General features: G+C 42.5%; 1 protein-coding gene across 1 annotated transcript; it reads right to left on the bottom strand.

Moving 5' to 3' along the window:
* Positions 1–245: 245 nt before the first annotated feature.
* LOC131262781 (uncharacterized) lies at positions 246–1,098 on the bottom strand. The gene is made up of 3 exons (XM_058264856.1): positions 808–1,098; positions 574–721; positions 246–487 (listed from the first exon to the last, which is right to left on the bottom strand). The coding sequence occupies exons 1-3, from the start codon at positions 1,048–1,050 to the stop codon at positions 387–389; spliced, it is 492 nt and encodes a 163-aa protein (XP_058120839.1). The 5' UTR covers positions 1,051–1,098; the 3' UTR covers positions 246–386.
* Positions 1,099–11,985: the final 10,887 nt, after the last annotated feature.

The following is an 11,985-nucleotide window of genomic DNA, read 5'->3' as shown; positions in this document are numbered from 1 at the left end:
GGATGCAATCGACCTGGCGAAAAATCGTAGGAAATTACGGAAGGAAATTAATCCTTTGCATTTGTCGGAGATAGCGTAAGTGACAAACACTGCAAAGAAATATGGTGGTACCAATATTTTTTCACGAATTTGTTGTGCACCACGCAGCTGCACCGGTCATGACACCCCACACGTACAAAAATACAGCAATATGTTAATATCCAATACAAAAGATTCTTGTTTTAATATTATTTCAAAGTCCTGCCCGTGGATGTACACACCATTGCTTGACGGATAAACACTGCACTTTTTAAACAAATGGTGGACTGTAAATTCCCTATTGGGTAACTGGATTCCATTAACCGTCCACTGTAACCGTGATGAGTCACGAATCATTGTATTTTGTATTAAACTGGCACGTTGTTCACCGTTTCAGCATTCGGCATCGGATCATTCAAAAATGATTTGCGCAGCTGAGCCATGACTTGCCACATGTACATCTCAACAGCTTTTTGAGAAGAAAGAAACAGAGGAAAGTATTATCTCCTTTGACTACTGCTAGTTATTCAATAGTTGCAATATATCTTCACTTACCCATGAAGATGAGCCCGAGCACCACCAAAATCAATCCAGGCCAGCCACTTCCGATTACGGCCAGAATGCCAAAAATAAACATAATTATCGAGACTATGATACCGAGAGCTACGAACACCATAGATACAAGAATGCAGGGCCGATTTCTCTGTTGGTGGAAGATCATTTGGTTCATTAAAAAAAAATGAGCAATTTTCTCAAACCAAACAATTCAAGTATATTTGCAGGAATTACCTTGAGGAAACCATACCAGTAGATAATCACCAATGCCAAGCCAACAAGAAGGGTGGAAGCATTAGTCGACCCTCCGTTAAAAGTCGAATGATCAAAACCTTCTATTTCGCTCTCTAACCCGCTGTTTGTGGCATTCGTAATATGATAAGATCTCCCTAACGAACTGATACAGCCGAATGTTAAAAGAATGCCTACGATGTAACCATGTACTTTAAGGTTGTTGGAGAAATCACAAAGCGACATCGTGTCGTTTTAAGGCCGAAATTGTCTCGTGCACCGATCTTCTGTAGTCGTATTCGATTACTATAATTTTTCGCAGGAGGTTGGTAATAACGAAAATTGTCAAACAGGCCGAAATCGAAATAATTATGTGAATGTTTCTAACTCTCATCCGATTTGTTTGATTTTTTGTAGTGAACTGATGCTGCCTGCCTTAAGGACTGCTGGCTTGAATCCTTGTGATTGTGTGGGTAAGTGCGTGATGGTTCGCAGGACCCTACAGGAAGCAAGGCAAATTTGAAAGTTTACGCATACTACCTTACAAATACCGTACATCCCTAGATGCGCATCTTTTTCTTTTCTTTAATTTTTTAACTGTAAGGGAAGTTCAACTATTTTTGTTGCTTTTTTCTCTTTTCCGAAAACGACGGTAACTGTCAGTTTTCTCGTAGCTCCCGCTAGGCGGCTCGAAACATCGTCCTAAAAACGTTCTACGCGCGAACAAACGTTCTACTTTTTTGTATGGGGAAGAAACAACTGTAGGACGTGCTTCGAGCAATCGTGCTGCTTCTTCCTACTCACCATACAAACCTGCTCGATGTTTGTGTCACGTAGGTCGTTTTTAGGAAGATTTGCTCGAAATCTCTTAGCGGGCTTTGCCTTACAGAAGCTAAACAAAACTTTGGAAAAAAGCGAAAAAATGGCTAGCCGCTTTGTTTCGTTTTCGCGCATCGTTTCGCCACGTAGGGGGCGTCGTTTTGGATCGTCGAGAAGATCACTGAACAATACATTTCGCCAATGGGCTACACCCCAGTGACGCTAGCTGTAACGAGGCGGTTGTCCGAGCGGGCGCGAAGGTGGACCCGACCGAGTGCGTCGTCGTTCGCCACGCGAGAATTTTCGCCGGATTTGGAGGTCCGTCGATTTCGGTATCAACGTGTTCGGCCCGCGTTGTGACGTGCCAACAACGGTGCGAACGACGTGTGATACTTCGATCTGAAGTTAGGGCAAATCGAGAACCCGGTCCGCAACGTGACGTGCCGCTAACGGAGAGGTGTTCCGCGAGTTATCCTAACTCTTTTTGGACGAGGAATTGGGGTGCTTTAGTGTGACCGGTCCGGGTCGTGACGTGCCGACAACGGAGAGGACCGCGCAGAAAGCGGGAAACTTGTTGAATTTCCCATAGTTCCATCCGAGCCGTGACGTGCCGACATCGGAGAGAAGCCTTTGGAATTTTCTCGAAGTTTTAGGGAAGGTTCTTACGAGAAGCCGGTCTGCAGTGTGACGTGCCGCTGAACAGAGCAGAATCTAGCGTAAGCTTGGAAGGGTTTCGGGGTATTTCGGATGAACTGGAGCAAAGAATTTCGGGTACTTTTACTCACGGGTGTCCTGGTGAAAATAACGGCTTTATTCAAATTTTTGAGCGCTTTTATAGTAAGACGCTCCTTATCTTCTAATGAACGTAAGCGAGATAGAGGATCTCGCTCTAACGTGCGAGATTTCCTGGTACGGTTCGATCCTCGTTGCGCGATCTTCTATTCCACTCTTACCGCGTGGAAAGCGCGACCTGGATTTTATCTCGTTTACTTAGGATCCTTGCTAGTCCCGATGTTTATGATCTTAGCTTTCGAACGAACGCATCGTTGCGTGGGTCTTATCTTCTCGTTAGCCGACCACACGCATCGCCTAAACCTCTTGGTACGGACGCGTCGTGTCCTTTCCTTATCGTGTTTATTTAGGATCACGATCGCGAACGTACCGAGAGTTTACATATGAGATTTAACCTAGTTAGGTTTACGGGCGGTCCCGTTGGTACCGCGTTATCAGCTGTCGCCGCTTATCCTTATTCTCGTATTCTTCGCGCTGTCCTAAACTAACGGGCGTTGGAAATACGATCTTTATCGTTGTAGATTTCAGTTAAGCGCGCAAGTTCTTCCGAAGGTTCCCTATCGTAAAACAAAAAAAATATGTTTCCGGCGCGATTTTCTGTGCCCGGCGATCTCGTCGCACTTTAAAGGGGGTATTCGACCTACATTCCTTCAAATTTAATTTCTTGCATAATTCGGTTAAGCGAAATCCTAAAAAATGAACGAAACATATCGTCCGTTCGTAACACTAGCCTCTAATAAATTCTATCCCAGCCAGCCGAAGCTGCACGTTGACTTCGCCTTCTTTGAATTTTCATCTCCACATAGGAAACTCTGCTAGGAAACTGTCGAAACGCCTGTCAAAGTTGTATGTAATTTCGAGTTTCTTCCCACACAACACATATGCATGTAAATCGAATATCAATTTGAAATAATCGTACTTCTATGCAATATGATTGAATCGTAAATGATGCTAAAATAATGCCTATACGTACAAAAGTGGAGGCGCTAACCGTACATTGTTCAAAATGTATATGTTTAGTCGTATATTTTCTAAGTCGGCATCATATACGACTTACGATATACATCAGCCGGACATTGCTCGTTTATCTATACGTATGCATAAAGAAAATCGTATTACATTCTTAATCGGCATCATATGGAACAAAGAATATACATTGCTCGTACATTGTCTATGCTTACTGCGATTCCGATTCGAAAAATGCTAATATGTGATTCAATTTCTTCAACTTAATACGACTTCGTGTTGTGTGGGTTGAGTGCGCTAGGTGGACACGCCTTTGTTTCAGTCTTCTGCGCTTCTTCTTAATCCGTCAGTTATTAAACGTCAAAACGAGGGGCTTTGCTAGTGCTGTCAAGAATTTCCTACCAGTTTCCTACGAGTTTCTCGTCTGTTGTGGGAACCGAGTGTGTCAGTTTGTCAGGGGAGAGTACGCTATGTGGAGATGAACAGTGATGGATGGAAGCTAACCTCTAGCCGCCTGGATGAAAGCTAACCTCTAAAGGTAATCTCTAGCCACCAACGTATTAGTGATGTGCAAACTGAGTCAGACACCGATACCATCAACTATTTGGGCTAAGGCGCGTCGATCTTCCAAATTGTTAAATCTAGCATCTGACTTTGGGCGTCGTAAGGGCGAAAAGAGTTTCCCGCGCTTTTACGAAACACAAATCGAGCAAACGATCGTTGGATAGCCACTAACCTGTCGATGACTAACCCAATCTTGTGGTAGGCTTACCTGTCGATGACTAACCCAATCTTGTGGGGCCACCCCACAGGGTGGCACAGTATTTCAAGATTGAGCGCACCAGCGAACAGAATAACGTGTTCAGACAGAGTGGATTGGACATATTATCACCCAACCGTTTTATTAGGCCCAAAACTTTACGGGTCGATGTGGTGACGGTATCAATGTGTGCCGAAAAAGTTAGTCTGCTGTCAAGTAACACACCCAAATTCTTAACTGTACTAACCCGTTTTACGTCTGTACGTTAGTACCCTATCAAGTGCTACAGAAGGAGATAACATTACATTTTTCAGTATAAAGGATGAGACCATGAGAATGTACATAGGACACACCATACATTGAAAAGATTTAGATGTCTTTACAAACTCGGGCAATCACTGGGGGATGATGTTTGCATAAAAATCTTGATATCATCTGCGTAGTACAAGAAATAGTGGACGGGGAACGACGACGTCATTTATACATATACATAATAAAAGTAAGGGGCTTAACACACTACCTTGAGAAACCCCAGCTACTGGAAAAAAGGTTGGGAGAAATGAGGTCCAAGTTTGACACGAAATGAGCAGTTACATAAAAATGACTTCAGCCAGACAACAACGGTTGTGCTGAATAACATCTTGGACAGCTTATCAAGGAGACGTACATAAAGCATGCGGTCAAATGCCGCATTAAAATATTAAGATATAAGTACAGTAGGTCCCCGAAGTACGCTTATGTTTGGGACCGAACGCTGTAGCGTATATCGAGGTTTAGCGTATTGCAGATTTCCTCTGCCATATCGTATATACTTCATATTGAAGAGGTAACTCTGAAAGTGATCCGCTTATTTAACAAATCTTCATCAAATTCACTAATAATTGTTCAATTTCTTCTATTATCTCATTATGTTTCCGAGTGGCCATACTCAATTCGCCGAATTCCGCAGATTATCTTTGTTTGAATAATAGGGCCTATTCCGAACGAAATCGTCAAAGCTAATCGATCGTATGGCAAATAAACGATCGTCATATAAACCACTCGAAATATGTATCACGAACGATTTTCATGAACAATCGTCAAATGAGATAACGATCGTCAAGTAAACTAGCTTGAAAGCAGTCAAATTTTACTGTAGTGTCAGATTAGTGATCATTCGTGTGATTTGAGTACAAACCAGTCGGTACTTAAAAGTGAATTTAATTGAATTGTGCAGACCATAAATGCGAAATATGTTTTCGGGAGTGGTATTCGTCGTTAATCATGGCTGCGATGACGACAGTGACGAAGAAAACGTTATGGATTTGGTGGCACATCGAAGAAGACTACGCAAGGAAGTAGATCCTCTTGAATTACCGGAAAAAACGTATGTAATGCCTGATTAAAAATTGCAAGAACGTGTTAAAACGTTAAAGTGTAATCTTTCTTTCAGATTTATTCTAAATTTCAGGGTTTGAAAGGCGCTCTTCCTTGAATTAGATGGTTTGATAGCCGATTCGATTGCCCCGAAGCACAATCGGGGGCTTTCTCCCCGAGTAAAATTGGCTGCAACTTTGAGATTCTTAGCTCAAGGTTCATACCAGCAAAGTGTGGCCAATGATTTTGCTGTTCCAATCGGGTTCTTTCCAAAAGTCGCTTTGATTTGTCCTACGACCGCATGCAACGTCAGGATTTTTCTCCATCAATTCAACCAGCATCTGTTACTGTTGTTTTGTCGTAGGAGTGCAACTAAAAAATATATTTTTAATTTATTAATGATCACACTTGAAAGAAAACACTTTAAATATTGTTTTTATGCAGTCACACTTGTACTCACTTTTTTTTATCCATAACTTTAGTTCAATCTTCACTTCACACACTTCACAAATAAAAATCGATTATACGGGATACCACTTCGATGAGAAATACTCCACAGACTGCCGAGCGTTACCCTAACATTCATCCCCAAGGACCAAGGATGCTTGGGCTATTGAGTCACGATCCTCAAGTGGCAGAAGACCCAGTAACCTGCAGCGTAAAGAGTACGATGGAATGGCCGATGCGTTACCACCCGGAAAACTCCTCATTGCTAGTTGCGTAGAAGAAGTACTGGTGGGATTCCACACTACACACGTATACTCTAAGACCGATCTCACGAGGCCATTATAGAAGGCAGCCAGCCAGAGAGCGGATCTCGGATCCCCAAGAGCCTACTAGCTCCACACGTCAGATCTTAGATGTGCTCCCTGCACGTTAGCTTGTCATCCAGGCTGGCGCCAAGACCGTGGACAACATTGACACGGTGCAACACAACAGAGTTCAACATGTAGGGAAAGGAAAGGGGGGTAAGCAAGCGGTAAAAGGAAATGGTGGAACACTTGTCCACACACAGGACTAGAAAGTTGTCTGAACACCTCTGGGAGAAACGATTAAGAGCACTTTGCAGATGATGAGTGGAATTGATGTCCTCAATTTCCTAAAAATTCTTGAAATCATCAGCGAAAAGCATATAACCATAACAGGGGAGGATAGAATAGACATCATTAATAAACAATGTAATAGTGGACTAAGCACACTACCTTGGGGAACATCCGACGAGCACATAAACTCGTAACACAACTCACCAAACAAACTTACACGACAGCTACGACAGATAAGAGTCAAATCAGGCCGTGATGACCGGTGAGAAACACAACTTCTGAAACTTAGCAAGCAGTAAGACATGAGGCAACTTGTCATAGCCAGCCTTGAAATCAGTGTATATAGCCGTGATGTCAAACTCGTTTGACCTCGCGGGCAACATTTCCCCCCAAAGTAGGTTTGCGGGCCAAAACGTAAAATTGATTGGATTGATGAAAATATGCTCTTATCAGTGTGGTTTGATCCAAACAGTTAATCGTGTTTAACACCTTCAAATTTTTTGAAAATTATATTACTTTTTATAAAATATACAATTTTTAGTAAAAGATAAGGTTGCTTTAACACTATTGTGCATTTTGATTTTTATTAAATTTAAGGTATCAAATAAGTAAATGTGCATTATTACTACAGCCAACTTATTGCTCCATTGCTCTGTTATTTTATTTAAAATGCTCTTGTAGTTCATGACATTTGTTTTGTATGAACACTATTTATTCGCTTGTCTCGAAAATCTATGTGAATTTTTTGTTCTTGTCAACCGTAATATATCGGCGTGATGTGGATCAAAGTTGTATATCACTTTCTTATAGAAATTGTTTAAATTGACGTTCATTCAGTTCTTTTGAAATTCATTCAATTCACCAAAAAACATTTGGCTATTCAAACAAAAGCTAATAATCAAAAATCCAAACTTTCGATGTATCGCTTCAAAGAGGCCGCGGGCCGGAACCGATGTTCTTGCGGGCCGGATGTGGCCCGCAGGCCGTATGTTTGACATCCCTGGTATATAGCATCTACCTGCATCCCCAAATCCAGACGACTAAGAGTATAGGAAACGAACTCAGTGAGATTATTGACCGACCAGCAGGGATCATACAGCAGGGACGGGCAAATCACCGATTCAAAGACCTTATTGCATGGGAATTGCATCGAGATTCCACGGTTGTTCGAGATGGAAGCCCTGTCCCCTTTTTTGAAGATCATCCCTCACTAACAACTGACCAACCTAGTCCAAGCCGTTCGGGAAAGCATCCATTGAAACCACATTACTGGGCGTACTGGATAATCCCGCCACCGAACTTACCGGATCAAGGATGGCTGGCCCAAATACACAGTGAGCAGATACTACCAGAGCTAGTGGCAACCGACATGCTACTCCCGTGAAAACCCGTGGGTGCGAGCGAAACTGCGATTGCAACCTATTAATGTGGTGGTCGTATCGTAGCCTGTTGTACGCTCTGAACGCAGCAGCAGATACTTTTAAAATAGAATGAGAGTGTACGGTATCATAAGAGCGATGGATTCTGACTGCACGGTTTCGTTCGCGTTTAATGTGTGCCAAAATTTGTCCGACCAAGGAGGACGGCGGGAAGGGGAAAACGGGAGGGAAACAGAAATTAATAGAGGTAGCTAAAAGATCGCTGAACATACGTCGACACCAGCTGAGAAATGGGACTTTAACAACCTCACAGACAGATCTAGAGAGGGTGGTGATCATCAATTTTAACTAGTGACTGAATCGCTGGTCTGACCTCGCAGAAAGATTCCAACTTTTATTCAGTTAGAACTAAAGCTAGAACACGACCGTTAACATTAGGTACAGCATTAATACGGAACAAACGTAAAATGTCGAACATCTTAAAAAACGGCGCATAACAGGACAGATAAGGAATTACACCAATGTGGTGCTAGAACGACCTAAGTCACTTAAAGTGCACCAAACGTCAAAGCAACCTACCAATAAAAATCGATTTTGATTTCATTTTCAACTTACTTACATTGTGGAAGAGTTGTTGAAAAGAAATGTATACGTTGAAGGTCAATATTTGGTTCCGGGAATGCGGTACGCTTGCAAAAAGACAGCAGATCGCCTCTTTTTACGAGTGTCCGTTTTTACTTGCTGCAGACTGTATGAGGTGCACATGGCTACCTTGTGTTTTTTTTTCATCCCGAGAATCACTTAAGATTGGGGCCCCCGTGGCTACTCAATCTGCACATAAGAAGATTTGCCTCGGTCTGAACCACAAGAGTATCAAGTGGAGGGATCCAGTAATACGAGAAATGATTGAAGAATTTCGTAGGAGTTCTTTGAGCTCGGTGAAATCCATCTACGTTTCGACCAAATGCCGTTGCTTGATTGTTTCAAGTATTTAGCTCTTACGACTGGTCAAATCAAACATTAGGTAAACCTAGTGCTGCGAAAGTTGAATAAAACAGGAATCCGTTTCCCGACAACCGTTACGACCCTGTAGAAAACAAATCCAAACTGTTTTTTGGTACACATACGATGGTTGCCTTTTATGTTTCGAGATTTGGCAACCCTCGTATGTGTACCAAAAACAACAGATAAAGGATTCGAAGACAATGCCTTCCCCTAAGCAATACAGTACTCTTACTGTTCATCTACACATAGCGAACTCATAGGAAACTCTGGTGAAACTCCTGTCAAAGATGTATGGAGTTTCGAGTTTCCCGAGTTCGCTAAGTGGACACGCATTTGGTTCGGTCTTCTTCGCTTCTTCTTAATCCGTCAGTTATTAAACGTCAGAACGAGGGGTTTTGCTAGTGCTGTCAAGAGTTTCCTACCAGTTTCCTACGAGTTTCCCAGCTGTTGCGGGAACTGAGTTCGTCAGTTCGTCGGAGGAGAGTTCGCTATGTGGAGATGAACAGTTACACCGCTCCTATATCTTACTAAGCGTCTTGATACACTACTGCCTAAGGTTGGTAACGCTTCATCGGCAACAGCACATTTTTGGCATGATAAGAGGAGCTAAATCGGGCGATGACTCATGGTTGGTCGTGTCGTGAGGATGTTTGTATCCATGCTGGTTCGGCTAGCCAATCAGCCAATCATAAGCCTCGATTTTTCGGTTCGGATCACCTGTTGCAAAATTCACTCGGTGTATGCATGGCCGGCGCATTTTCGTTTAACGCTCTTCATACACAAATCGCGATTTAGCGCTGGAACAAACCCGATTGAATTAATGGCGACGGTGTGGAGAAATTTCTGGGGGTGGTGAGAGTGGGGAGTTTCTGCGTTGGTGTTAAAGAAACAATGCTATCGCCATCTCGCTCTTTCCTATTGGAATCCCATCTAAACCCGAAGCAAGTGCCGGCAACGGAATATGTTCGGCATTTCAGAACTCCCACTCCCACTGGCAAGACTGACTGTTGGAGAAGCAGGAAAGGAATAGGTATTACAATTGCTTTTTGTTTTAAGTCAACAAATACTGGACACCTTAGTTACCCTTTCCCTTGAAAAGTTGCTGTTCTCATCTGACGATTTACGGAAATCTTGTGGTGGCTTTTACTACACCACGGGGTTTAATTCGAGGTTCAACCTTGCAGTTGCCACTTGGTGTGTTGGAACCGTTGTGTTATAGCACCGTGAATATTATGTTGCTGCTTTGAGTTCATAAGCGTCTTTTTTCGATATCTCCTTGAAAGGTCCTTTTCACAACATGTCAATTTTTAAGTCTGCTAAGAATAGATGCTCTAAGATTCACACGAAGATTATGCCAATATCATTCCCTAGTGATTGCCTGTGTTTGCCAACGCATCTAAATCTTTTCAATGCGTGGTGTACAGAACGGTTTCACCCTCTGTTATGAAAAATGTAACGTTATCTCCACACAAAATAATCGTACTTCTACTTAATATGCTAAAAAACTGCCTTTACGTACAAAATTGGAGGCGCATACCGAACATTGTTTAAAATGTATATGTTTAGTTGCATATGTTTCTACATCGACTTCATACAGGACTTACGATATACATTAGCCGAACATTCATTTTGACATTCGCCGGTACAACACTCGAAGGACTCATGATCCTAGAACGTCTAACTTTTCGACAGTATTTGCTAGAAATTCGTTATTTTGTAAAGGTATACAAAAGGTAAGGTATAAAAGCATAGTTTGTAAAGGTATAAACGCATGCCAATAGAGATTTCTGAGGCCTCGTGTAACACGAGGTCCAGACTACAGCGCGACGTTCCGTTTCAAAAGTAGCCCAGTTTCGGCAGAACAATCGCGTAAGCAAAGCGCGACAGAGGCAGGGGAGTATGTGAAAAAATGTATCACATTGGGGCGCAAACTCGTCGAAAATTTTTTGTTGAATTTTGAGGTAGCAATGCATGATATTTGTTTAGCTACTTATTTTATGCACCCTGAGTGAGTTTGGCGCTTCTACATTTGAAATTCACTGAGTTGTCTGTTTTAGTTTGTTTTCTCAATAACTTTAAAATGTAGCAGAGCCAAACTCACTTAGGGCGCATAAAATACAGGCTGGCCCCGGTTTTCATCGGCCTCGGTTTTCGTCGTTTGACAATCGTTCGAAGCTGGTTCTCAATCAAAAATGTCTTCCAATTGAAGCACTGATTGTATTATTGTAAACCTACACGGCATGGAAACCAAAAATGTAAAACGGAATATAAAACGGTTGATGGCCATTGGTTGATTTTATCATCAACAAACTTTGTTATAGTTTGAAGAACACCTTTATATCAACCACTGAAAATTCAAACGAGAAGAATGTACACAACCAACGTTAGTTTTGTGTCAGTCAAGTCTTGAGTAGGTATTAGAAACATAAAAACTGTAGTCCGCTAGCCTCGGTTTTCGTCGCTGTCAAAGTCCCGTTTGGTGACGAAAACCGAGGCCGGCCTGTACATAACTAAACAAATTTCATGCATTACGATGTCAAAATTCTACAAACATTTTTGGGCCGAGTTTGCGCCCAAGTTTAATATATATTTTTCCATACTCCCTTACCTTTATCGCGCTATGCTGGCGCGATTGTTCTGCAGAATCTGGGATACTTCTGAAGCGGGACGTCGCGCTATTGACTAGATCCCATGTTAGCTGTCATTACACGTCGGGTTTCAGCCGGATCTAACGATCCTCTACTGTACGCTTTGTCCCTTTGCTATACCCATAGCCATCTGTTTGACTACCATATTCCACTATCGTCCTTCGGAGCCTCCATCTAACTCGGGGTCCACACTACAGCGCGACGTCCTCCCCGAAACGCAACGTCGCCTGACAGGCGGCTGAACTCCATATAAAAAAATGTCGCACAAATCGCGCTAGTGTAGAAACAGCGAAAAACGCGACGTCACGCTAGCTCTTGTCAAATGTCAATTCGAAACGTAAACAAACCGACAGCTGGACAAAACGTAAACAAGCCGAAACACAAACGCGTACAAAACAAGCAATATTATCCAC

The sequence above is a fragment of the Anopheles coustani genome, chromosome 2, assembly GCF_943734705.1.
Source record: "Anopheles coustani chromosome 2, idAnoCousDA_361_x.2, whole genome shotgun sequence".
Taxonomy (NCBI): domain Eukaryota; kingdom Metazoa; phylum Arthropoda; class Insecta; order Diptera; family Culicidae; genus Anopheles; species Anopheles coustani.
The sequence above is the reverse complement of the archived record's forward strand: the minus strand, read 5'-3'. Positions and strand labels throughout refer to the sequence as shown.

Excerpts from the sequence above, each read along its gene's own strand:
- LOC131262781 (XM_058264856.1), bottom strand. The coding sequence starts at position 1,050 with ATGTCGCTTTGTGATTTCTCCAACAACCTTAAAGTACATGGTTACATC. Across the intron at positions 722-807 it reads ACTGGTATGGTTTCCTCAAG|AGAAATCGGCCCTGCATTCT; the intron begins GTAATTCCTGCA and ends TTCCACCAACAG. Across the intron at positions 488-573 it reads GCTCGGGCTCATCTTCATGG|CTGTTGAGATGTACATGTGG; the intron begins GTAAGTGAAGAT and ends CTTCTCAAAAAG.